We start from the raw sequence: 25,687 nt of genomic DNA on the forward strand, positions 1-25,687 counted from the left end.
CCTTGGCTACTTTGATTGATTGCCTTGGCTCCCACTATAGATTTCCCCACTGCTAACTGATTCCCAACTGACTGATGGCTGTCTGGTGTTGCAAGCCTCCACAGGGCTATTGCCACTTGCTTCAGCTGTCAGAGCAGATATCTTTCTATTATTCCTGAGCTTCCAGGCAGGTAAAGCAATTCAGAAACATCTATGAAAGTAGCCTTACACATGCAAAAGTTTTGCAGACACTCCTGATTGCCCCAGAGCTCCATCACCATGCAGCAGCACCAGTCTGTACCTGTCTAACAGCACCAGAATCAGGGTTGCACTGTGTCAAATGGATTGAATGCTGGCAGCATTTGCCCAGTTGCTCAAGTGCTCCACAGAAGAGCATGTTCATGACCTCCTGAGATTCATCCTCATTCCAGTGGGCCCAGGACATGCTCTTGCTATACTCCAGCATAAGGTGCATCATGGTTAATATGATTGCCATAATACTTTGCTGCTGAACAGGTCCCATGCTTACCCTGCTATGGTGCCTGCATGGTTAACCATTCCTTTAGAGTGGAGGAGGAGGGTAGGGAGGAGATACTATGGAATATTGCTGACATGTACCAAAGCAGTGTTTCTTAACCAGTGGTATGAGTAGCCTTAGGGATACTCACGAGAAGGCTGGGGGGGGGGGTACATCAACAACTGATATTTGGAGAAAAATGAATTTGTTTTAAATTTCACAGCGCTTGAAATTTTTGGGTGTAAAAAGTAAAAAAATAATCAGCCATGTGAAACAAGTAAATTGTTTAAACAAATGTGTTGCAATGGTAGAAAAAAGAGTTGTGGGTCTGAGAACTGTAGGTACAGAAGGTACTTTATATATTTTTTAAAGAGGTACTATATAAAAAAAGGTTTAGAAACACTGTACCAAAAACCCACTGCAGAGTTTTGGTCCCAGTGTGCACTGGGAGTATAACTCAGAATGCAACGGTTTTGCAGGAACTGTGGGAAAGCTGTCCACTCTAAATTCATGGTATTACCCAACTGCAGAGACACTACACCAAACTATGTCCAATTCTCATGCACAGGAAAGACATGCACCTTTGACTTTATAAGATCAGACGCTAGAAAAATTGACACTATGGGAAAAATAAAACAATCAACCTTAATACATTTGATAGTGTAGACAAGGTCTTAGATATGCTTAAAAACAAAACAAAACACCATTTTCAAAACTGCAACAGAAGAGTAGAAAATTTTCTGCTGAGCTTCAGAAGGGACTGAAGTTCCAAATGATGAAAAAAGTAATTATATATATTAAAAAAAAGGGCCAATACATGGGGGAAGGGAAGACAGATGCCTAGGACAGGAAACTAGTTAAATGGGCTATGGAATCAGCCACTTAACCCATGCATTTCAGAAGTTCCAGTGACCAGGGCCATCCATGCAACAGGCCTAACTCTTGCCACTTCAGTGCTTCCTGGCCTCAGCCCTCACCCCATATCTCCATGTAGAGGACCCTTCAAGGTAACCTATGCTTTGTAAAACAATGCCAAATGAGTCAGACTTAACCAGCTTAATGTCATCCCACCGGCTAGTGGGATAGATAAAATGTACACCAGGTTGCAACCAATCCTGCTCTCAAGCCTTGCAAAATTTGGTCTCCCCCAAAAAAACTATTTAAAAGTAGACAAGCTTCTTTGATGCTATATGTATGAAGCAGTAATAAAGTTATGGCTATTCTACTGCCCAGGACAGACCCACTACAGAAACCATCTATCCATTTACAAGTTAAAAAAAAAAGATACAAATATTTGTACTGATAACCAGTAGGGCTGCTCTAAAAGTTGCCTAGAGTAAGTCAATTAGTAGAAACATCTTTATTGTTAAACTGAGCTAAACCTGAGTGAAGATTGACACCCAGTGGCCAAACTGTTCCCTAAATTTCTGCCTAACTAGTTCTCTATAGTTTAAAAAAAAAAAAACAAACAAAAAAAACCACACACACACACACACACACACACACACACCACACATTTTTGAAAGCTTCAGAGATGTAGTCAAGTTAAAGTTTTTCCTGTTACAAACTAACAAAAAAATAGACTAGTAGCACCTTAAAGACTAACATGTAGATAGTACCATGCACTTTTGTGGGTGTGTTTATCTGAAGTGGGTTGCACCCACGAAAGTGCATGATACCATATACATGTGGTGTTAGTCTTTAAAGCGCTAGTCTAAGTTTTTACATTTTTGAAAGTTTGAGCTTCAAACCAGCACAGTCATGCATACAAATTAAAGTCAACTGGAAATTCACTATGGTAATAGTTGCATACATTGTTTAAAAAAAAAAATCAGTAAACTATTCCTCTGTTTGGACATACATAAAAGCAAGTGCTTTTAAGTCCTCCTTCATGGATGGTTCACTTCTTCCACCTTACTGATCCTGAATAAAGTCTACTATATATTATCTATGCTATCATGTGCCGAAAGTGTCCGTCTGCTATGTACATTGGACAAACATCTCAGACATTTCGCCAAAGGATTAATGCCCACAAAACAGATATCAGACAAGATCACAAAGAAAAAACAGTTTCTTGCCATTTTAACCAGAAAGGACACTCTCTCAATGACTTAACCACCTGCATTCTGCTACAAAGACCTTTTACATCTGCACTTGAAAGGGAATCCTCTGAACTGTCATTCATGGTAAAATTCGACACTCTCCAAAAAGGAATGAACAAACACTTGAACTATCTTACCCATTATCAAGATAGCTTCCCCAATTATCACCTCTAATACCATTAACTCACAAACATCCCACTCTCCCCACCTCTAATATCAATTCACAGACACTTACCTTCCTTCCTTCCCCCCGCCCCCCGCATCCCCCTCCTGTTCTGAAATGTGATTTGTCCTTTTCATATTTGTTCATTTTTTTTAATTGTATCCTTTGGTATATATGGTTGTGACTATTTTCTTCCACTATTTGATCTGAGGAAGTGGGTCTGGCCCACGAAAGCTCATCATCTAATAAACCATCTTGTTAGTCTTTAAAGTGCTACATTGTCCTGCATTTTGCTTCAGCTACCCCAGACTAACACGGCTACATTTCTATCACTACTATATATTAGAGAGAGATGGAGATTGCATGCATCCCTCAGTTCAAAAATCCTTCTAAATGGTAAGAGCTAATACCACCAAATCCAATGAGCAGCTTTCTCTTATAAGAGAGCAAGAAGGTAAGGGTTTGGTTGTGCTAGGAAAATGGGATGTGCCCAGAATGAGATTATAAAACCACATGGGGGGCGGGGGGAAGAGACAAGTCACTAGGCAGATGAAAGTGGCTGGCTAAGGCCATCTTCCCCCAACCCCCTCACCCTCCTAGGCATGGGGAAGGTGCTGAAGCTTCTCTCCCCTAAAATCCTCACTCTGGCTGGAGAGTGCAGAGGGTAGACAAACTTGGACATGCCCCTCTCCCCCAGCTGTGTCCACTGGGCTTCCAACAGCCTTGCAGAAGCACTTCTCACCTGGCCCCAACTAGCTACAGTGAGAGCAATGGGTAGTTCCTTCCCCCCCCACACACATACACCCCTCCGCCCCCCCCAGACAGCCTGCATACTAAACCCCTTCTCTCCAACCCCACCCCAGTGCACTGATTGAAAATGACAAAAAATTGAGTTATGGACCCAAGCAACTGTGGGTGGGATGGTAGGAAGTTGGTTTTGTGAAGTAGGGGGCCATCTGCTGGCAAAAAGCAAACAACATCTCTACAGGTATGTCTACACAGCAAAGTTATTTCAAAGTAACAGCCCTTATTTCAAAATAACTTTACTAGCGTCTACACAGCCAAACCACTATTTTGAAATTCAAAATAGAGCGCTTATTTTGAATTTGGTAAACCTCATTCCATGAGGAATAAAACCAAATTCAAAATAACTATTTCAAAATAAGTGGAGTGTAGACACTTTATCAAAATAGGAAGCCTTCAGCCTTCCAAGGGTGCCCTGGTGGCCACTCCAGCCTCAACCAAGAACACTCCTCTCCCTCTCCGGAGCCCTTATAGGGGTTGACTCTGGCCGCACTGCCTGTGCCAGCTTCAAGCCTGCCAGCCCAGAGCCAGCAGTCATTGCCCCAACCCAGTGGCCTCAAAACATGAGCCAGCAAGCCACTGGCAGCCAGCCCTTCACCTCTCCCCAGGACCAGTCTGCCAGCTCCTAGGAGCCTGCCAGGGCCCGGAGAAGGCAGGCACCTTCCTGGTCCAGGGTGGAGATCATGGACCTATTCAGGTTTGGGAGGAGGGGATGCCCCCAATGTCCATGATCTCCGCACTAGACAGAGGAACACGGCCAACTATGGCAGAATAGCTGTCAGCCTGGCCACCAAAGGCCCCATACAAACCCAGGAACAGGTTTGCATGAAAATCAAGTTGGTCTGGAGACCCCCCCAACCCCAGGCTTCCCCTCCCCCTTGCTTCCCCCTTCCAGCTCCCAGGTTTCTCCCCTCCCCTCTCCTGCATCCTTTCCCCACTCTCACCAGAGTTTCATTTCTACCACCTTCCAGTTTTATTAAATAAAGAGTGGGTGTGTTCATGAAAATACACGTATTTTATTTGACATCAGGAAGGGTGTTAGGGAAGGGTAAATGAGGCACAAGCCCCTAGTGGGGCAGACCAGGGAGGCTCTTAGTGCTCCTCAGGGTGAAAGCTCTCCTCCTGGATACTGACTTCCCGATGGACCTCCTGGATGGCAGCCTGCAGAAAGTGCAGCCAGGCTCGCAGCAACACGTCCATGAGAAGCACCAGAGTGCCTAGGGGAAACTCTGGCTCCATGTTGCAGAGTGCTGTGGTGTCCCAAGTGCAGGCAACCAGAGCATGTAGAGACAAAATGCTTCGCTGTCCCTCATCAAGGTAGGAAAGCAAGCAGGGAGAGCTGAGAAGCAGCTTTTTTTTTTTTTGGGGGGGGGGGGTGTCCCTTCAAGCACAGGCCTCAGCCTCAGGCAGCAGCCACACAAAGTAACTCCTGACCTGATGCCCTGCCGGACCTGGTTCCGGCCAGCCTTAAATGCAATTCAGCATCCACTCAGTGTGGACATGCTATTTTGAAATAGCAAAATCTATTTCAAAATGCATTGTGTGTTTAGACATGTTATTTTGAAATAACACTGTAGTGTAAACATACTCTAATATATAGTAGGGTGAAAAAAATTTAACAATCTGAATACCAGGTACATTTTTTAAATGGGCAATATTTAGTAATATTGTACTGTAAGGTTAGAAGAAGCCTCACAGATCACTGTCATTTCAGAGCTTTTATTAATAAATGTTTCCAATGACAGCCAGACAAAGAATGCAGTCTGAGTTCTTCAGCTTACAAATGTATCACAGTAGTCATTAGAATAATTTAGCACCTTCAAGTTTAATTATGTTAGTTTTAAAATGGGTGACAAGACTTTGAGCCAGATGACATTGTTAAGTGTTAAATTGCAACTTTTAACTAATTTTAGTCTTATTTCGTGTTTTTCTATTAACAGTACAAAACAGCACTAAAAATTAAGATGTGATTTCCCACACAATGAAATTGAATGTCTCAGTTAATTTTGTGCTCAACACTGGTAATGAAGTACCTATAAGGCCTATCCACTAGGACACAAATTCTGTGATTTCCAATAGATTGTGACAGTTTCCTGTCTATGCTTCCTTTGTTCATGTCATGCAGCTTTTTCCATGGAAAACAGAACATTCAGTTACTTAAGAGAATTACCTATAATCACCGACAGCTCTAACATGAAGGATTTATTGCGACATTGTAACTCACTAAATTGTACTCATAGCATATACATCTAACTGCTTGTTGGAAATACATGTGGCTGTAACATGGAAGACTCCCAAGCTCAGAGATAGCCTTTTTTCCAGAAGGTGACTTTTATTCTCCCCTCTTACCAAAGAGTAAGAAGTTGGTGGGTTACAATCCCCACCCGCTTTCTCTCACACACACACTTCAAGAACATGGGGTCATTAGAAACTGTGCCTGTGCCCATCTCATAGGTAGTCAATACCTCATGCTTAAAGTAAGTGAGAGGTAGGGGTGTGCATGTGTGTGTCTTCCCCCTCCCCCCAAAGTAGCAAGTATCAGCAAGGAAAAAGTGTTAAGATGACTTAATATATAACTTAGGAAAGCTATCTTCCTAGATCACACACAGAAAGACTCCCTTCTTTCTCACACCAGCAAGCCTCTAAACCTGAAGAGTAAGACAAAAGTGAGTATCACCTAGTTATACATCAAGGAGGAGCTAAGGGAAACAGCTATTAGCCACCACCAAACGACCTCACATGCTAAACCAATCTTCTGAACTGCTCAGACTATAAATTCTCCTCCCTCCCAGAATTCTCCAATCATAGCCAAAACACACCCCAAAAACTTAGTTACACCTTTAGAACCTGTTACCTCAGGCCTATAGATTCATATGAATCCAATCAAACTGAGGAAGTTAGCTGTTTGTGATTACTATCAGCATCATATACCACAATGTTAGGAGAATAGGGGACCTCAAAGGGGGGGAAAAAAGGCCGAGGAGGTATGGAGAGACTGAACTTCCTTAGGACCCCTAGCTCACAGACAATCCTGCCCCCCCCCCCCCCCCCATTTCCCCTGCAGCCGCTTTCGCAAGATAAAAATATATAGTTTGGTTTGCACATTTCTACTTGGCGGGAAGCCATAAAATACTGTCAAGGATTATTAGGTTAAAAGGTCAAGTCACATTGCTGCTTGCTGCATGTGCTCAAAGTGCGCAATAAGAGGAAGCTAGGCAGATGTATCCTGGTTGTGTAATCAGACTGCTTGTAGTGCAAAACTAGGCCATTTACTTCATGGTATAAAAGTGTGCTGTATACTTAATTTGGGGTGCCTCTCCCTCTGGCATGAGTTGAGGACAGCACCCGCTCAGCTGACCGACAAATAAAGGGCTTGGCGTTTATCCTTTTGTCTTCCGTGCCTCCTTAGGGTAATTGACTAGCTCCAGGGGGAAACGAGCCCGTTTGGCTAACAACAAGACAATGACTAGCACTTATCATTCCAAGTTGACTATCTGGGTCAGAAAATGTTTTCTATTAGGCCTAGAACATGAGCAATGTTGAATTAGCTTACCAGTTCTGTACTGCAACATCTGCATGTTGCAAAATACAAATAAGGACCTATTTTATGAGCTACATCACAGCATGATGCTTTTAGACACTTAAACCTATTTTTTATTCAAGAATGAAATAAGTCAGTCTGTAAACAGACCAATTTGCAGTTACTGATGAGATACTGCATGTAACTAAGAGTAGCTAGCTCATTCTGAAATAGTCCAAAATAAAGACCTAAAATATTTCTGTGTGCCTTCTGGTGCATAAGGTTTTGCAAACTTGAATGCTCTGTATAGATGCATTCTTTGTAAAAAGAACAGTTATTCTCTTGATGCACACAAGCTAACTTTCAACAATTATGCAGTGAAGAGGTTACCCTTTCAGATTTGAGAATTTAATTAATGTTTTAAATGATCTCACAAGCCACTTTTGAATACACTTGTTTAATATTTTGTTCAACTTCCAGAAAGATATTTTAAATTTTGTTTGGACAGGAGCACTGATCTTCTGGTCAAAAGTTAGTGTCCACTGGAAGTTAACTTTTCTTCCAGTTTTAAGACCAGAATTTTTGCTCATTAAACTATGAATCAGGCCAATTTAAGAACAAACAAGCTACGTTTTCAATTTGCAATACAACTAATTACAGTAAAATTGTGTTTCTTTAATTTCTCAATGAGATTACAAAAAAAAAAGCCACAAAGTAAAACTCAAAAAAGTGTCTGGTATAAAAATTCAGGGCAAATGTAGTATGAGGTTAGCCACCACCATTTTTGGTATCCAGAACTCAAGAGTAATCAGATATCACCTTTCAAATGTCACTTTCAATGCAGTTAACTTTGATGTTCAGGATAGCCTTAAGATACTATTTCCAGAGCAAAAGATTCTTTAGTCTTAATCTAAACAAAAATAGCCAGTAATCAGAGAAACTGTATATCACAGCGTTTACTAACAAGAGGTCTGGCTTTTGTACAGGCATTTGGAGAACACTTACATAATACTGCATGTTCACAAGTGAAAAATGCCTTTACTTCTCTTCAGCAGAGGTGAAAAAATAGTATTCCCTGAGTTTGGAATAACTGTTTTACACATACAAAGTATACATGTATCCAAAATTTAAAACACATACAAATAGTTCAGTTTAGCTATGTTCTTCAGACAGCTTCTGAGCTTTAGCAACAACTTCTTCAATAGGACCAACCATGTAGAAAGCCTGTTCTGGAAGATTGTCGTATTCACCTACGATAAAATTTAAATAGGACAATTGTTGAAAAGATACAAAAACAGTTAAGATTAAAACTGACAGGTAGTAGATTCCCAAAGTTAACTGTAGACTTTTTAAAAGTGCAAGTATTTTTATAAAATCCAATGCTTTTCTAGACTCACGAGTTATTTAGCTTTGTTTCATTTTAAAAACTACTATTTGCAACTCAAGTATTTGAAACTGTGGTAACACACAGAACTAGAAAGCAAAGTGAACACTATTTTTACTGGCCAGATTAAGTAATAAACAGTACAGAAGCAAGAAGTTTAACTACACTGAAGTATCTTACCCTTTGTTATCCAAGCTTTGATACACAAGTAAGATAGCTGTCTGGAAGCCAGCAACATATCTACTTCTCCATCAGACACCTACCTACTTTTATCATAAGCAGTATGTTGCAGACGACAATACAACCTTAACTCGACCCCTCGTGTACCTCTTTTTCCTAACACTAGTAATTAATCTCTGGTAAGCAACTGGCAGTGCAGATGGGCAATGAACAGGGTGATTGAAGAGTAGCATATCTATGAAGATAGAGATCAGTTTGCAGTTCATGGTTTTCTGCTCATTATAGTGGCAATAATACGGTGTGCCAATGAATGCAGGAACAGAGTGTTTTTGCAGATTTGTCTCAAGTATTCTATTTGGAAGTAGACTTAATTCCTACAAGTTGTGTTTTTATTTCCTAGGTTTTAAAAATGCTTAAGTGGGAAGCAAAAAGAGGGTCCGTATAAAGGTAGGAAGGCAGTTGTTGTCAGTAAAGATTTAATCCATCGGCAGTTGCACAAAAAACCTCTTATCCTACAAAACAGATCTAACAAAGAAAGGCAGCTCAAAAAAAAAAAAAAAAAAAAATTTGTTTTGTACCCAGATCTCACCACCTCTCTTTCAGTCAGGCCTCATACACTACACAAGCTTTTAGCCATGTCATAACTAAGAGCCATCATCCAAACACACCTCAAACAAGTTCTGACAGTTCAATTAATGTTGTTCAACAACAAATAGGATAGCCAAGGAAAAAAAAAAAAATCTCAGTCCAGTTTTTAGAGGATTCCTATTAAACTAAAAAAAGGAAAGCACAGAATGAACAGTATACATAGACAAAGTAAAGCATATAAAACCCTGAATTTCTCCTACCCCACACACACACACACTCTGACTAGCCATTTATGCCTCATTTTTAGAATACAATCCTAAGCAATGATTAGTACACTGTGCTTGAAAACTACACTATTGCAACCTCCTACACTATTTATTGGCTATGTAGTCACTGGTGCAAATAGCACTGTTAGGATCAGTAATTACTCTAGTGAAATTAAATAATTACTTAAGATAATTACTCCCTCTAATTTCATTAATAAAGCCATATTTCAGACAGATATTTTAGAAGACTGTCCAGTTCTAAGTGTTAAGAGGAAGGAGATAGATTTAGGACCTAAGAAGAGGGACTGAACTATTGAAGTGTCCTGCCCACCTCTCTCTGGCTAACACCAAACCTGCTCCCAGCCTGGACTAGCAAGTGGTACAGCGCCTAGAGCCACAACGAAGACATGTGCAGAGGAACAGTGGAGAGGGTACACAAACAATGACTAACAAATAGCTTGGGGTGATGGTAGAGGAGAAGGGCGAGAGCAAGCAGGAGCCAGAGAGGTTCAGTACTTCTGACAAAGGAATGACAGGGAAGAAATTTGGGAGGCAAGGTGATTTCAAACCCACCCCATCTTATAAAATTGTTCTTGAGAACTTGTTTTTAAAACCTTATGTTGCACATTATCCTCCACAATAGCATAGCCAATCGATGTCTAGTGTTCTACCAATACATTTCCACCTGATATCTCCACATGTTAAAAAACAAACAAACTTAAAAAAAAAAGACACCACACACAAGTTCTTGAGGGAAGAAACCTTTGTTTGCACAGTGTCCACTGGCCCTTAGGTCCCACCACAATACATGTGAAACTACCACCTCTGTTTTACTAAAGCAGCAATAAAAGCATCAAGGTTTAATGAAGCATAATGTAGTCTGCAAAAGTGAATGTGTCAAACCTTAAAAGGGGACAACCTCCAGAATACAGTTCTGAATATGGGAGAAGTCAAGCAATTGAAAATAAGTTATTTACCACATAAAATGCTCTTGAATCCCTTGATAGTTTCCTTCAAAGGCACCAATTTTCCAGCATGGCCAGTAAAGACTTCAGCAACCTGGAATGGCTGAGACAAAAACCTTTGGATTTTTCTAGCACGGGCTACAGTTAGTTTGTCTTCCTCTGACAATTCATCCATTCCCAAAATAGCAATAATATCTTGAAGGGATTTGTAATCCTATTATAGAGAAAGATGGCAACTCAAAATTAAATAATCCCTTGATACCACGTGTGCATACATTAATACTCCTACTTATTCAAAAGACAAGATATCAAAGCTGAATTTCACTAAGTCTTAACATTCAATTAGATGCAGCTTGAAGGAAATCATTGGAGGAAATGTAATGAACAAGATACCTGAAGAATCTTCTGTACACCACGAGCCACATCATAATGCTCTTTGCCAACAATGTTAGGGTCCATGATACGTGAAGTAGAATCCAGAGGGTCCACAGCTGGATAGATACCTAGCTCAGCAATGGCACGGGATAATACTGTGGTAGCATCTAAATGTGCAAAAGTAGTAGCTGGAGCAGGGTCAGTCAAGTCATCAGCTGGTACATAGATAGCCTGAAACAAGTTATTTTGAAAAAGTGAAGTAAAAGCCAGCCCTCCTCACAGACCAGTTTGTCTGATACCCTGTACTGCTGCCTCTGATACAGAAGCAGCGAAGGGTGGCAGCAGTCCCTGTCTATGGGGAGTTCAGGCCTGCCTTGCACAGAGGCTGCTTCATGGCAACCTCCCCTGTCTGCTCCTCCACATGGCTGCCTCTGATAGAGCGCAGGAGGCATTGTGGAACTGGTGCTGGGGAGGAAAACCAGCTTTTAAACTGGCTCCCCCAGCATTGGCTCCTGCTCTCCTCCCCTACTTGCTGCCTCCGATACTGGTCTGATACGGAGGCAGCAAGGGGTGGGAGAAGAAATGCGAGTAGTCAACTAGATTAGGCTTATTGGATACTCAACTACACATTGACATCCCTACTGCTACTGCCACCTTCACCTTTTACTCATGAAGCTAACCAGCCAATCCTTTATGGATAACGACACCTGTTTAACACCATACCTGTACTGAAGTAATTGATCCCTTTTTAGTGGTAGTTATTCTTTCCTGCATTGTTCCCATGTCAGTAGCCAATGTTGGCTGGTACCCTACAGCAGAGGGGATACGACCCAGCAATGCAGACACCTGAAGATCAAAAAAAAGAAGATAAAGCATCTGAGAAAATAACTACAGGCAGTCCCTGGGTTACGTACAAGATAGGGACTATAGGTTTGTTCTTAAGTTGAATTTGTATGTAAGTCGGAACTGGCTCCAGATTCAGCCGCTGCTGCTGAAACTGACCAGGGGCTGACTACAGGAAGCTGGAGGCAGAATTGCTCTGCCCCCAGCTTCCTGGAATCAGCCACTGATCAGTTTCAACAGCAGCTGAATCTCAAGCCTGGGACAGAACAGCTGGGCTGCCAGGTAGGTCCCTGCAGGACCAACCCGGCAGCACCCCAGCTGCTCTACCCCAGGGTCCACAACAAAAGCCTGGTCTGCTGGGGGGGGAGGGGGGGGGCACACTAGCTGCACCCTCCCCCCCCCCCCACCGAGCAGACCAGGGACACGGGGAGCAAAGCCGCAGCGGCGGCGAGGCGCGGGACCCCTCCGCCTCCCCGGCTTTGCTCCAGGTGTCCCTGGTCTGCTGGAGATGGTCCCCAGCAGACCAGGGGCACCCGGAGCAGGTTCTCTCGCCCTGGAGGTCGAGGTGGCGGGACCGCTGCGCTCTGGGCAGTCCCGTTGCCTGCGAGCTCCGGGGCGAGAAAGCCCCGTTCGTAAGTGTGGATCCGACGTAAGTTGGATCCGCGTAAGTCGGGGACTGCCTGTACAAGATTAAGAATTTCTGATGTAGCAAGTTAAATCAAACTGTAGAGTTTGAAGTAGGGATGTTAGATAGTAGGTTATAGAATAGTGGACTAACCACACAAATTCTTAGCGGTCAGTCAACTACTCTATAGCCTCCAGGGGCAGGGCCAGCAGCCAGCTCCAGCTCCAGCCCCACTCCCAGGGAGCCCCCTGCCACCCTGCACTGCTGCATCCGAGGCAGCAGCATGGGGTACCAGGCAGAAGCTGGTTTAAACCAGATGCCTGCCACCCAACTGCTGCTACCTTTGATACAGAGGCAGTAGCTCCCCCCCACCATCTGTTCACGTGGCGGGGGGGGGGGGGGTGCGCCAAGCTCACCATGGATGGAGATTACTGGGGCAAGGGGAGAGGAGGTAGGGGAGGCTGCCACAAATCAGCCTCTGTGGACAGTGTCCTGGCTGTCCTTTTAAGCCAGCTCCCCACAGCACCAGCTCTTGCTTTCCCCCGCCTTGCTGCCTGTAATACAGAGGTGGGGGGAGGAGAGAACACTCGGTAGTCAACTAGATTAACTGATAAGCCTAGGCTAATCAATTAGGGTTAGTATATAGTTGTCTACTCATTTACATCCCTAAGTGTTAGTATTGTGCAATCTATTCTTCCAAAGTGGAGTGGGACAACAGTCAACAGTTATTAGTTCTGCTCTTAGCCTTTATATCAAATAGAGTGGCAACAAGTCAGAAGGGAACCCCATTTCATTCTTCTAGTCTTATTCTTGCATCAAGAAGGAAAACAGGAACTGTATTCTTTCCACTTGAGGTGAAAGTGATTGTGGGGAGGCACAAGACAGAGAGATTATAGATTACAGGACAGCAGAAAAGAGCAATGTACCCACAAAGAAAATGAACATAACAGGAGTGAGAAGGACACCGCTCTTTTTCTTTCCACCTCCTTCAAACACTGCAAGCAGCCATTCTTTCTGGGCATCAGACACACCAAGTCTCCTCCCTCCCCCAGTCTCCCTAATCAAGATTGTTGCAGTTTTTACTAATCTAAGGAGGTCCACTTAAAAAACAACCAACCAACCAACCAAACACACACACAAACCAGTAAGACCTCCCCCCCAAAAAAGTCACATTGTAAAACCTTGGGGGAACATTACAGATGGTTCAATTTCTAGGCATTTATTCTGGAAAGAGAAAAGGACATGTAGTGCAATTTAAAAAAACAAACAAACAAACATGCAGAACAAACAGTGTGCATCTTACTGTAAAGCCTACAAAAGTCTTGTAATCCACCTTTAAATAAATATGCACTTGTTAGAAGAACTAACCTCTGAACCAGCCTGGGTAAACCTGAAGATATTGTCTATGAAGAGAAGCACATCCTGTCCTTCTTGATCACGGAAATATTCAGCGACTGTCAAACCAGTCAAAGCTACTCTGGCACGGGCACCTGGAGGCTCATTCATTTGACCATACACAAGTGAAACCTGGAATTTAATTCATCCCAGAAATAAAGTTAGGCTCCTACACTTTCTATAGATAAAGCCACACTATAGAAGGAGATATACTATATTCAACACCGACATGCTTTGGACCAACTGTGAAGCAAAGGCTAGGGACAAAGGCACATTTGCGGTGTAATCTGTTTACTTTTTAAAAAGTGTATGTATTTTTCCTAAACCGTGAACACTTTTAAAAGACTAGATGAAGCTTTACAGACTTAATTTTCATTCTGATCTAATAAGTTAGTATGATACTTAAGCAGCCAAGGTGACTGATGGTCCACATTAGAATCTGTGGACCTGCCTAACGAAGAAAATGATAGTACAGTAGAAGCTCTGTTATCTGGCACTTAATTTACCAGAAACCTCAGTTAACCAGCATTTCTGGTGTCTCCCAGTACAAGTTTTCAATCTAATAACTGGGACTAGTATAGCACCCAGCACCTTATGCAATTAAACATTCTGCACTTGTCTTGTGTCTCTTGCAGGAAAGAGAAGCAAGCAAGCTGAAATCAGGGATTTTATTAAAAAAAAAAGCAGCCTTTAGTGTCATAGGGTTATTATAGATTCAGCCCAATCTCTTACATCTATAATAACAACTGATGAGGACCATGAGGCAAGATCCTGAAGTGCCTTCTGAATCAAAACATTGTTATATTTAGTTTTACTGATGCATATACCATGCACAAACCATCACAATACAGTGTCATAAGATATCCTACTGTATCTAATATATAAAGGAGAATGTTTGTGCTCTAATAACTTGACACTATAAGAGCTACCGCAACTTCTTCCTCCAGGAGAAGATATTAAAAACTTCTGGAGGAAAGGTTTTAAGGTACTTTTGGACCCAATCAAGAGTCCCGCCCTGCCCCCCCCACCGCACCTGTGTCCCCGGATGTGAGCCAGTGTGCCCCACCCGCATGTAACCACCCCTCCACCCAGGGTTGCTCCACACCTGCCACCGGAAACCAAAACCAGCCAGCCTTTCTGCTCAGCTTGCTGGGCTTATCCGAGCAGAAAGAATCTGTGTGCCTGCTGCAGCGCAGGGGCCAAGATAAACCTTCGATGCATTACACTTCCATGAAGCCAGCCAGCTGCTGTACATACTGTGAGTGGGGCTCTTCTCTGTCTGGTTCCAGCCATCAGGGTTAGATATGAGCTCTGAGCTTTTGCTTGCCAAGGCATGGCAGGTGGATCCCTGAGCCAACCTTGCAAAGAGAACCCCCCTTGCTACTGGTCGCATGACTGTACTGTTCTCCTGGAGGCTGGCTGCTTAGTGCTGGAGGGAGGAGGGTCCTGTTGCTCTCAGAGGGTCAAGTGTGGGCCAGGAGCCTTCAGCCCCCAGGGTCTGTGGCTCTGGGCGTCCCCTAGCTCAGGGTCCCCTCCTTTCCTAAATGTTGTTCCTCCGGTTTCCCGAGCAACGCCAGCTAAGTCCAGCTAGTAGGTGAATATAGATACTGTTAAGCACTTCAACAAACCAACCACTCTGCAGTGCAGTACTACTATTGTATATTCTTTTAAAGCATATTCATTTTACTGTATTCTAATGCTTTGAAAATTGATATTCTATTGGTAAAAAAATATTTAACTGGCACCTTCCAACCATGTCAAATTACAGAGCTTTTACTTTATGTAAGTCAAATTGCCACACCTTGCATAGAGTGATTTTTTTCTTTGAAAAATTATATTAAAATAGTATGTTACCAATCCTCTGTATTTACCACAAACAATTGGGGGAGAGGGGGCATGTGTGGGTTTGTTTGAATACTCAAAACCTTTGAAGTTAGTTACCTTGGAAGTGGCATCCTTCAGGTTGATGACACCAGATTCAATCATTTCATTATACAAGTCATTACCCTCTCGTGTACGCTCCCCTACACCAGCAAAGACCGAATAGCCCCCATGGGCTTTAGCAACATTGTTAATAAGTTCCATAATTAGTACAGTTTTTCCTACACCAGCACCACCAAAGAGCCCTGAAACAACAGTGTGCCAATACAGTTGAGTTTGGAATCGTAAATTAATGTAATTACATGCAGCTACGATATCACACTATTATCACTCAAAATGCCTGTTACCAGTATAGGAATGATAAGCTAACTAGACTAAAAACAACCCAGTCTACAAGTTGCTACTGTTAGAAACATCCATTTTCAACAGTAAGTTCACTTTTCTGTCAATAGAGCACTTCCTAATAAGCACACAAATTTAGGAAAAATAAGACTAAAGTTTAAAAGTTTGCTTTATAATGTATCTCCCTCACACCAAATTACAAAATGTTTTATGTACTGGTTGCAAACATTTACTGTATATCTATTTGCTTCAAAAGAAACTTACCAATTTTACCTCCTTTGGCATATGGAGCCAATAAATCTACAACCTTAATACCAGTCACAAGAATTTCTTGTTCAACGCTCATATCTTGAAATTCAGGAGCTTCAGCATGAATAGATGCAAATCTGTAAAGAAGACGTTTAGCTATTTTACTTTTTGTATTTATCATCAAAGTGTCAAGAAAAAAAACTGTTCAGAGATACTGAATAAAGTGGTTATATTAGACAAACTTGATTCTGGCTAAGGGCCACTATGTAAAATTTAGATGCAACAACAGTGAAAATTAGATGTGCAATTCAAACAATACTGGATATGCCAATGATGACAGAAATCCCTGTCAAAGGATTCCCTGTTCTTCACAAACATACACCAGAACTGACAGATTCACTACACAAAATACACATCTTGCAGGTTATTTAGCCATAAAGAGTAACATGTAAAAGTATCAACAGAAAGCTTGTAATTTAAGATTGATAATGGTTGCAAGAAGGGATGTAAAACCCCATTTAAATGCAACATTTCACAGGTTGCAGGGGCTGAAATGACACCCCTCAACACCCCCCCCTCGCCTGCCCAGAGCAGCCCCCCTTTACCCTGGCCATGGCAGGCAGGCAATCGCTCCAGCCCCCTCTCGTTAACAGGAAACGGTAAGCATCACCCATTAAAGGTAACATTTACCTGTTAAGCTTTCACATCCCTAGCTGCAAGAGATATACCAGTAATATTTAAGAAATAACATTTATAGTGAAAGTATGCTTTATGGACTGAAGATAAATTAGTCACCAGAAAATAATGTGCCTTGGTAATCACCAATTCAGGCAAGGAGCTTTTGCCATCCTGCCCTCTAATGAGTGATGCAATACAGGATTCAACTATTCAACCCTGCTCAACACTAAGGCTTTCAATGAAAAACCATCAGAGCAATAACTTCTCTCTCCCCCCCCCCCCAACAAATCAAAAGAAAGGTGCAAAATAAATTTGACAGACAGGGAGAAATCCTTATTCTCTCTAAATAAGACTGCTTTTATTTTTACCATAATGCTAGGTGTTTTACAGTACAACTGGTAAGAGGAGTTACTGTAATTTGTGAGTAGCCAGTGTCACATGCTACTCATAGCAAATGATTCCAAGGAACTCAGGGGATTTGGGATGCACCTACAATTAACATGCATGATGAATTTAGGGCTGGCATAGCCCGAAGAATGTTTAAGCAGCTGAAAAGCTGGAAGTCAAAGAAACAAAGCCCACCTACCACTAAAAACCCTCCCTTTTGCTTAAAATAAAGTGACACTCAGCCCTGGATCTCTCACGAATCATTACAGCAATAAATTGACCTTCAAAAACATTTTAAGTTAGCACAATGGACTTTACAGAAAAGTGCTTATTTGCCAATCCTCTGCTGGATTTCTGTATTAACCATTTACAAGGAAGTCATGCCAGTTGTGAATACTGCAAGACATGATCACAAATTTTCAAATACTGATTTAGCACAATTAAAATTCCCTTCCTTATCTTTATGGGGCATACACTGCTTCACCTTTGCAGATGCCAAGGATATTGCCTGTAGTGCAACCAGTTGGTTAGGAAAGAATGTAGCTTTTTATAAGCTGCAGAACCAAGCTTCCCACATAGTCAAGCCTATTGACCCTCCACTGTATAGGTCCACTAGTGACTCTCCCCACGCACAAAGAAAACTAAAAAAAAAGAATCATGGAAGCAGAACACTGGCCTTTGCTGCTGCCATACCTGTTGCCTGGGATGAGGGAGGAAAAAAAAATCCCTTCTTCAGTTACTAGGGAATTTCCCCACATTAAATGCAGTTACTTGAGCTGTAAACTTTGCTCAAAATTCTATCCCCAGTAAACAATGAAGAGATGCAACTACTGCACATTTCCAAACTTATTTTTAGTTTCTTTGGGCATGGCAAGAGGATTCTTCCCCTACCCACTCAAGCTGTTAATCCTGGACCCTCTCACCACTCCACTACCTCTCAGCACTAGCCAATGACCCCAGAGTCCAACTCACTCACCCCTACCCCCAGTGCCAGCCTTCTGTTTCCAGAGCCCCAAATCCCCTCGAGCCTCCCCCCAGTCCCAGCCCCCAATATTAGCTCCATTCACAGAATCTCCCAAATGCCAGTCCCACCTCCGGAGTCCCCAGTGCCTGCCCTGCTCCTAGCCCTGCACTGCCTCCCAGCAGAGTGCTGCTGTCCAGGTCACAGTTGCTCTAAGACTACTGTGCCAGGCTCCATGCAGCCCACAACAAACTGCTCTTCCAGAGTTAGGAAGAGACCCCACCCCTGCCCGGTGACAGCCCAGCCCCCCCAACATACACACAGGATCAGTGGTGTCTGCAGCACAAATGACAGGGGTGAGTGCACGTTTCTGATGGCTTGAGAGTTCCTCCCCAGGCCATTAAGTCAGGGCCTAGAGGTGCAGGGACACTCAGCCCACGTGCATCTTGCGCTTGCAGCACTCTCCCAAAAGCTGAGCAGTACTTGACTCCTGACACCCACTATTGAGTCAGAGAACCTGGCTTTCCCCACAACTCCAACCAGTGCTGCTGGCTGCAGTACCCCAGGACACTGGGACATGGCAAGACACATGGTGCAGGCTGGAGCCAGCAGGGGAGACCCCACAGGGGAAGCTGGAAATCAGACACCCAGCACAGCTCTCTGGGGCCTCTAACCTGATCCTCCTTGGTGTCGATAAAGGCTAGGACACTCACGGCTGCATAGGTTCTGCTTCCTGGTCCTGAACACGCCACCCACAATAGAAAGGACACGAAGCAGCCACTTGCCACACAGTCCCGCCAGCTGGGCTGCATGGCTACCTCAGCAGAGACAGCCTCACCATGGACCAGTTCCAGCCACTGCACATGGGGCAGCCCACAGCACCACTTGCTGTGGAAGGAAAAATGTTGGTGCATGTGCAAGCGCGCGTCTTATAGGGAATGGTGCTTCCCAGGGGCCAGGACGCTTTAGCAGTTGGGGGCATGGCCTGGCAGAGAAACCGCTGGTTTATACTCTGAAGATATTATGGCTGCTCTTTCAGAACATTAACTTCATAGATTTGAAAAAAAACTTTACTATGCAGAGAAAAAAATTGCTACTTTCCTTTTTTAGTAATTTACATTTAACACTGTACTGTATTTGCTTCCTTCCCACCCACCCCAACTTCTGCTGCCTGATGTGGAACCAGTAATACACAATGGAGGTGTGTGGTTGCTTGTTTCATAACTGAGGTTTTACTATATGTGGGATACAACTGAAGACTATCATAAAGCATATGCACAAGAACATAACAGCCACACAGTCTATCCCTTTTAATTATTCCTAACATTGTTTGCTTTTATTTAAAAAATAAACTGGCACTGCACGTTGAGTGGGTGGCTAAATTAAGATAGCAAAAGCTATCTTACTTCTGGCATTTTCCAACTTCTGAGTTTGTTCTTTGCAATTTTCATGATATTAATTGGATCTAGATTTTTGTATTTGTCAATACATCTTATTCTCCTTCCCATAAGGAAGGAAGCTATACTGATACAGGCACTTCTATACTAGTAAACTGCATCCATATTAGGGAGGTTACATTTCTTTAATTACACAGGTATAGTTATTGTGGTACAACTTATGCTTAGAAAAGCCTTTAGATTCATACATGCACTTCTTTAATGGCTACCTTCAGAACAATATACCAGTAACAGCATTTTTTTCCTCTAAATAAACCAAGTTTAAAAATACTCACTGTTTGGTTGCAATAGGCCCTCTTTCATCAATTGGTTCACCAATCACATTCATGATCCTTCCCAGTGTTTCTGGCCCAACTGGAATTTTTATAGGAGCCCCCGTGTCCAGAACTCTCTGCCCACGGGTTAAGCCTTCTGTACCATCCATGGCAATTGTTCGAACAGTACTTTCACCTAAGTGTATAAAAGGCAAAATTTCTGAGAGTTTACCTCATAGCAGGAGAACTAAAGAACCTTTGAAGTAGTTATGTTCAGAGATTTCAGCACTGAGTCAATTTATGTGGTACTGTTGGACACTGAAACAAAATACAGGACTATGTAGCACTTTAAAGACTAACAAGATGGTTTATTAGATGATGAGCTTTCGTGGGCCAGACCCACTTCCTCAGATCAAATAGTGGAAGAAAATAGTCACAACCATATATACCAAAGGATACAATTTAAACAAATGAACACACATGAAAAGGACAAATCACATTACAGAACAGAAGGGGGATTTGGGGGGGGGAAAGGAAGGTGAATGCCAGGGAGTTAATGATAAGTGTTTGGGAGAGCTGTCCTGCCCTAGCCATCTCAATTATAGCCCAAGAGACTCTGCAATTCTGTGGCATCTTGAAGAAAGCAGTAGAAGTAGCTGCAAATAACCCACATTTAGTGCAACTGCCTAATAGTGTCCTGTCTTCATAACATGCCAAGAATGATCTTGTGTTCTCCAGCTTTCCCCACAAGAGGGTGTTAGATGGATTACAGTACACAATCCATGCAGCATTTCTTTGACCTGGGCAGCATGGAGACATGGAGCCAGAACTGGAGTCCAGCTTGCTGCCAAGGAATATGGAGGAGATGAGTGCAGGCTAAGCAGCTGGGATGTCAGGAAAACAATGTACAGTAAAACTCCATTAGTCCGGCATCCAATGCTCCGGGACTCCTGATGGTCCGGCACCATCAGGAACCCGGAAGTGCTGGGGCTGCCGGACAGGTTCCCCCATTCAGCTGCTGCTGAAACTGACCAGCAGCTGAATCAGGGAAGCCGGGAGCAGAGCAGCTGGGGTACTGCCGGGTTGGTCTCGTAGCGCTGCCCCTGCTCTGCCCCAGGGGTCTCCGATTCAGCTGCTGCTGAAACATCAGCGGCTGATTCCAGGAAGCCCAGGGCAGAGCTGCTCTGCCCCGGGCTTCCTGGAATCAGCTGCTGATCTGTTTCAGCAGCAGCTGAATCGGAAACCCCTGGGGCAGAGCAGCTGGGGTGTTGCCGGGTTGGTCCTGCAACGCCGAGGGGCAGCGCTACGGGACCAACCCGGCAGCACCCCAGCTGCTTTGCCCCAGGCATCAGGATTCAGCCGCTGCTGAAACTGACCAGCAGCGTCAGTTTCATCAGCAGGCTGAATCCAGATGCCTGGGGCAGAGCAGCTGGGGTGCTGCCGGGTTGGTCCCGTAGCGCTGCCCCTCAGCTGTTAATCATCACTCTTATGCCCCACCTGCGCCATTTAAGCCATTAACCAGTTAAACATAAGGTTTAACCAGTTAACTGACTGAGCAGGATTTTACTTCCCTAGTATTTGCAGCAGAAGAGTGTCCCTTTTCTCCACAGCGCTTTACTGACCAAAAAGAGGACTTACACTCAACTTCATAGCATCTGCCTGTCATGTGATAATTTCTGAACCTTAAATCCAATCAATTCCAACATTTCAGGGAAGGTTCTAAGCATAAAATGGAAAGAATCCAATTTTTTTGTGAAAAGTCAGAAAACCAGAAGGCCACGTGGAACTGTGCTTGAATCAGGTTAGCAGGCCAAACAGTTTCAAGAACCTTTGCAATTGCCTATAAATCAAAGAACTGGTTGATGGCAGCCACTGACACCTCTCCACACAATTCCCCACCTTTCCCCCAGAATATTAGTTCTGACCATGATTTCAAAACAGGGCTTCAGGCAGAGGATCATCTGTATGAAGAGGACAGAGCCTCTGACTTGGACAAAGAATGGGAAACCCTGGTACTGGGAAAGGAAAATGACAGAGCACACAGAGCCTCTGACATAGTAAGGAAAGGAAAGTTGCAATACGGAGTGCCAGAAATACAATGTTTGTGAGGGACAGGCCTGAACAGAAGGAGAGTGTTCAAAACATTCCTAGATCTGAGAAAAGCCACAGTGCAAGAGAACATTCACTGAAAGTGGATTTTTTCTATCAGGTCTGGGAAGCTTAGGCGTAAAGGAAAAAGAGGATGATGTCTACATGAAGAATCAGGACACAGAAGAGAAGCAGAAACAGAACTTATAGAAAAAAAAACCTCACCACTCCCCCAAATCCTGCTGCAGCAGAGGTGAGAGCAAACTACATCCAAAGTTCAGGAAGAACACTTAAATCAAGAACAATGCATAGAAGGAATCTCAAAAGTAGAGACTTCAAAAGTGCAATGTCCTGTAGAAGAAGGATCTTAGGCAATAAGAATGTTTCTGCAGGACAGCTTCCAAACTACCCTGTAACTTCCAGTGGTCAAATGAAACTAGAGACATCGCTAATGTCCTCAGATGAGGTAGCCCTAAAAGGAGAAGCTAGCAGGAATTAGCTACAATAATATGACTTTACAGAACAGACTTACCAAGATGCTGAGCAACTTCCAACACCAATCTAGTTTCACGATCTGTTACCTCCAGGGCATTGAGAATTGGAGGAAGGCCTTCATCAAACTGGACATCAACAACAGCACCAATAATTGCAACAATACGCCCTGTTGCACCTGCAGATTTTGCAGACTCTGAACTCTTGACCACATAATTTCTTCCTAACAAAGTTACCACAACCAAAATTAGAGCAATTATCCTGTTAATTGGAAACATGAGTCTCTCTTCATTTTATGCATTTTACTGAAGACAGATTTTAAGTATTAATGTTACACTTGTTAAACATTCTAGGAACACCATACAAAAAATGTAGTGTCTTTTGCAACAGAAACCTTTTAGATAGAAGTTGGACTAAGTTGGTGTTTTACTAATGGGACCTCAGGAATTAAAAAAAATTAAGTGTACTATTTTATCAGTAGATTATATAATAGCGAGGGAAACAGCAAGTACAGATTCTTAACTATATGTAAAAATCAACAGAAGCAAAATTAAAAAAAAAAAAAAAAAAAGCTTGCATCCTTGTAGTGTACCCAACTAGTCACTTCACCCGCCTCCCTCTCCCCCGCCTCTATCAGAGAATGGCAGCAAAGGAGGGGAGGGGGATCCAGTACTGGGGGTAGCTGGCTTAAAAGCCAGTTCTCCCCAGCACCATCTCCATGGGATAGAAGGGGCAGGGGTACAGCAAGGAACTGGCAGAGTAAAGGCTGCCAGGAGCACAGGGGAACTCAGACAGTCCCCTGGCTCTGCATGAAGGATGTTAAAATGCCGTTAATTGACTAGTTGACTGAATTTCCATCAACTAGTCGATAGGCATTTCCACATTCCTCATTTCCTTTGAAAAGCCACCTTGGGGTTTGAAGTACCCCTTCCTCCTCCCCTTTGCTGCCTCTCTCTCTCTCTCTCTCAGAGGCAGTAAGGTGGGGGGGGGAGGGGGGAGAGAGAGATATCTCGTAGTCAAAAGACTATCTGATAAGCAAATGCTTATTAGATAGTTGCCTAGTCTTTTACATCCTTATCCCTCACTCCCTGCTTTTGAAATGTACAAGAGCCTTCCTGGGGGTCTCTCACGTTTCAAAGGTGGAGGCATCCTCATCAACTAATCAAATAGTCTATGCAAATTAAATTGACTATTTGATTAATCTAACTTTAACATCCTTAGTGCAACAATCACCATGTTGTTGTGCAAGGCCCTCTGCAGCAGTGTTCAAAAGGCACATCAAGTTCTAAAACAACCCAACAGAAGGCATAAGCATGGGAGACAGGATGGTTGGGGAGGCAAGCCCACGCAGCTCCACCCCTTGCAGCAGAGGCCCCTTCCCTTCTTTCCCACCAGAGCCCAGCCGCTCCACACCCACTGTGGCTTCTGCCCAAGTTCCCCACACACAGTGGTTAGTGCTGGTCCTTGCCCTCTTTCCCAGAGTAGCAAGGCCCCAGCCTCTCCTACGACCAGAATTCCAAAGAACCAGTGGGTGGCACTAGCCCCAGAGAGTTGGGGGGCATATCTGCAGCCTGTCTCAGCAGGCAACATGCACCAGTGGGCAGCATGGCCCCAATATCACCTGGCCTTGGTGCAGCCCAGGCTCCCCAGGCTGTGCCTGTCAACTGAACCAGAAGCCACCTCCCACTCCTGCAGCTGAGCCACCAGCCCCAGCACTGGCAAGACAGAGATTGCAAGACAAACCCCTGCCTCCCTGTTCCAGCCTCTGACAGGAGAGAAGCAGCTGGGGAATAGGGTTGGGGATCATGGTGGAGCATGGGCCATGCAGCTTGGGAAGACAATGCCTTCCCCTGCCTATTATACCCATGGGCATAAGGTTTCTTGCTTTCACTCTAGTGATCTGGTTCAGTATCTAGTTCTGATAATGACCTTCTAATTAACAGTTCACAAAAAGAACCAACTACTTATGCAACGTTTCCTGGAAGGAGGTGGGTGGGTGTTTTTTTTTTTTTTTTAACATCCCCTGTTGGTCATCTTGCAACTAGAAACATGAAAAACAAGCCCTGATCGACTGGCACAACATCTTGTTCCTGTTCCAAAGCCAATCGAAAGACAAAAGTGTAAAAAAATGGCTTCCAAACCACTTAACATATTTTGCCCACCTCACTGACCCTGACCTCCCCCCGCCTGAGGAAAGGCGCCGGGTGCCCAGTGCTGCTCAGGAGTCAGGACTGGGGGATTCACAGAGAGAGCAGAGAACCCAGGTCTCCGGCCTCCTGCCCAGCCCAGAGCCTTCAGCCTCGCCTGTCCCACCGCCCAGGCCCTCTCGGGCCCAACAGGGAAAGCACCAGCACAACCGCGCGGTGCACTGCGCCCCTCCGCTCTCCTCAGGAAGCGAAGGGGCGGCAAGCACTCGGGGACCGGCGAAGCGGGAGACGCCGATGACACCGCTGGGACGGACGCAGGAGCGGGAGCCCACAGCCCAGCTATCTCCTCCCGCCAGCCCTTTCCGGGCGCAGGGCCCCATACTCACTCTGCGGAAGCGCGGCGCAAGCGGCCACCAAGCTGCCGCTGCCCGCGGCACGGGACTGCAAAGCGCGCAAGGCCACCACACCGCCCAGCCTCGCCCACCCCAACATGGCTACTCCAACGGGCCCCACCGCTCGCGCCTTTCTGCGGCAACGGCCGCCGCGCACGCGCGCCCTGGCGCCAGCGAGGCGACGGCGCATGCGTGTCCCAATGCGGCCGTCCTTCCCGCGTGCCGCGGAGTGCGGCGCCGACAGCCGCATTTCCCAGTGGGCAGTGCTCCATATGAGGCGTGTCCCTACGCGCCAGGCCCCGGCATGCCATGCTCCATCTTGACAAGGATTTTCCCCACGTTACTTTTAGAAAGACGTTTCTAGCCTGCTGCTCCTGCCTCTCCTCTCCTCTCCTCGCTGGTCTGGTGAGTGCCAGGCCTGGGCAAAACCCAGCCCAGCAAGCCACTGGATCCAGCGGCAGAGGGGAGCCCCAGTAGGCAGGCTCCCCTGTTTGCCCTGCAGGCCCCATGCTGCTCAGGAACAGCTGCCTGGCCCTGTTTCCTTTTCAAAACTGTAATCCAGGAGGAGAAGGGGGAAAGCTTCAGGTGCTGCCCCCCCACGCAATCCCATTAGCCGGTTTCAGGCCAGAAACACCAATGGGAGCTGCCTGTTT

General features: G+C 44.4%; 1 protein-coding gene across 2 annotated transcripts; it reads right to left on the reverse strand.

The window, feature by feature from the left end:
• Nucleotides 1–8,023: 8,023 nt before the first annotated feature.
• Nucleotides 8,024–25,330, reverse strand: LOC102444558 (ATP synthase F(1) complex catalytic subunit beta, mitochondrial). Of its 2 annotated transcripts, XM_006110460.5 has the most exons (10): nt 25,029–25,318; nt 22,536–22,718; nt 19,937–20,111; nt 16,194–16,315; nt 15,648–15,832; nt 13,680–13,838; nt 11,567–11,689; nt 10,862–11,074; nt 10,481–10,682; nt 8,024–8,335 (listed from the first exon to the last, which is right to left on the reverse strand). In XM_006110460.5, exons 1-10 carry the CDS (start codon nt 25,282–25,284, stop codon nt 8,238–8,240), a joined length of 1,716 nt encoding a protein of 571 aa, XP_006110522.3. In that variant the 5' UTR covers nt 25,285–25,318; the 3' UTR covers nt 8,024–8,237. The 2 variants fall into 2 exon arrangements, with proteins under 2 accessions (XP_006110522.3, XP_075789679.2); XM_075933564.2 differs by lacking the exon at nt 22,536–22,718 and having other exon boundaries at nt 25,029–25,330.
• Between the last annotated feature and the right edge of the window lie 357 nt (nt 25,331–25,687).

This window comes from Pelodiscus sinensis, chromosome 7 (assembly GCF_052426305.1).
Source record: "Pelodiscus sinensis isolate ZL-2025 chromosome 7, ASM5242630v1, whole genome shotgun sequence".
Lineage (NCBI taxonomy): Eukaryota > Metazoa > Chordata > Testudines > Trionychidae > Pelodiscus > Pelodiscus sinensis.